Below are 1,056 nucleotides of genomic sequence, written 5' to 3' on the forward strand. Positions count from 1 at the left end.
GCGCACCCCCCCCTCCGTGGGGGGGCAGCGGGGTCCCCCACGCCCACGGGACCCCCAGCCGCATCCCTCCCTCCCTCCACCTGCTCCAGCTCCGTCGCCTCCTCCGCCTGTGCCGCCCTCCCCACCGCCCGCGGCAGATAATGGCAGGGAGGGGGGGGCAGCCCCTTCCCACCACGCTCCTTCCCCTCCACCAGCGGCACCGTGGCATGGGGACCCCCGCCGGCCACCCCCCAGACCCCTCGGCAGCGCTGTCCCGTTGACGCCCATGGGTGCCACGCACGCCCTGCCGGCACGGGTGCCGATGCCTTCCCCTCTCTGGATAGGTATAAATAACATGACAGATGTCTATACAAAGAGTTATTCATATCGCTGCCAACCAGCGCAGCCCGGGAGCAGGAGCTGGAAGGGGCGTGGGGGGGAGAATTATAAATAAAAGACACCGTCCTGCAAAAAAAAAAAAGAAAAAAAATGGAAGAAAGGGGTGTGGAGGAGGAGGAGGAGGAGGGAGGGTGGCCTCCGCCACACCACCGAGGGCACGGCACCTCGAGGAGCACCCAACCGGGCCGGTGACGGGCACCGTGGACCCCGGTGGGTCGGTCCCCGGCGCTGCTGGCGCATGGGGCAGCTCCACCAGGACCCGGCGCAGCACCCACCCCGGCACATGCCAGCCGGCACGCGGCCCCGGCAGCCCCCAGCCCAGCACTCGCCCTGTCCGACACCTGTGGCCACAGCGTCCCCGTAAGGCCTCGGGGCTTGCCCCGTTGGTCTCCAGCCAGCCCATACAGCCCCATCCCACACCATACGGGGCAAACGGCTCCATGTTTATCCCATAGGACACCATATGGGGCAAACGGCTCCGTGCTCATGCCACCGGGCACCGTCCAGCGCCGATGGCCCCGCGCCCACCCTGCCCACCCCCCCAAGACCCATCGGTACCTTGGAATAGAGACCCCAGGAAAGCTCGGTCTCGATGACCATGACGACGATGCCGAACATGCCGAAGATGAGCGCATAGTCGCTGAGGCGCTTCCTCTTCTCGAAGAGCGCCCGGCGGTG

The 1,056-nt window shown here is 67.2% G+C and overlaps 1 protein-coding gene across 1 annotated transcript in view; it reads right to left on the reverse strand.

Moving 5' to 3' along the window:
* Positions 1 to 1,056, reverse strand: part of KCNN3 (potassium calcium-activated channel subfamily N member 3) — a gene marked incomplete at its 5' end in the record, with an annotated part of 20,158 nt that extends 19,102 nt beyond the window's left edge. Inside the window, one exon of the mRNA XM_009287215.1 lies at positions 937 to 1,056. Within this exon, the coding sequence (XP_009285490.1) occupies positions 937 to 1,056 (120 nt within the window). The remainder of the gene's footprint in view (positions 1 to 936) is intronic.

Source organism: Aptenodytes forsteri, unplaced genomic scaffold, assembly GCF_000699145.1.
Source record: "Aptenodytes forsteri isolate BGI_AS27 unplaced genomic scaffold, ASM69914v1 Scaffold617, whole genome shotgun sequence".
Classification (NCBI taxonomy): Eukaryota; Metazoa; Chordata; class Aves; order Sphenisciformes; family Spheniscidae; genus Aptenodytes; species Aptenodytes forsteri.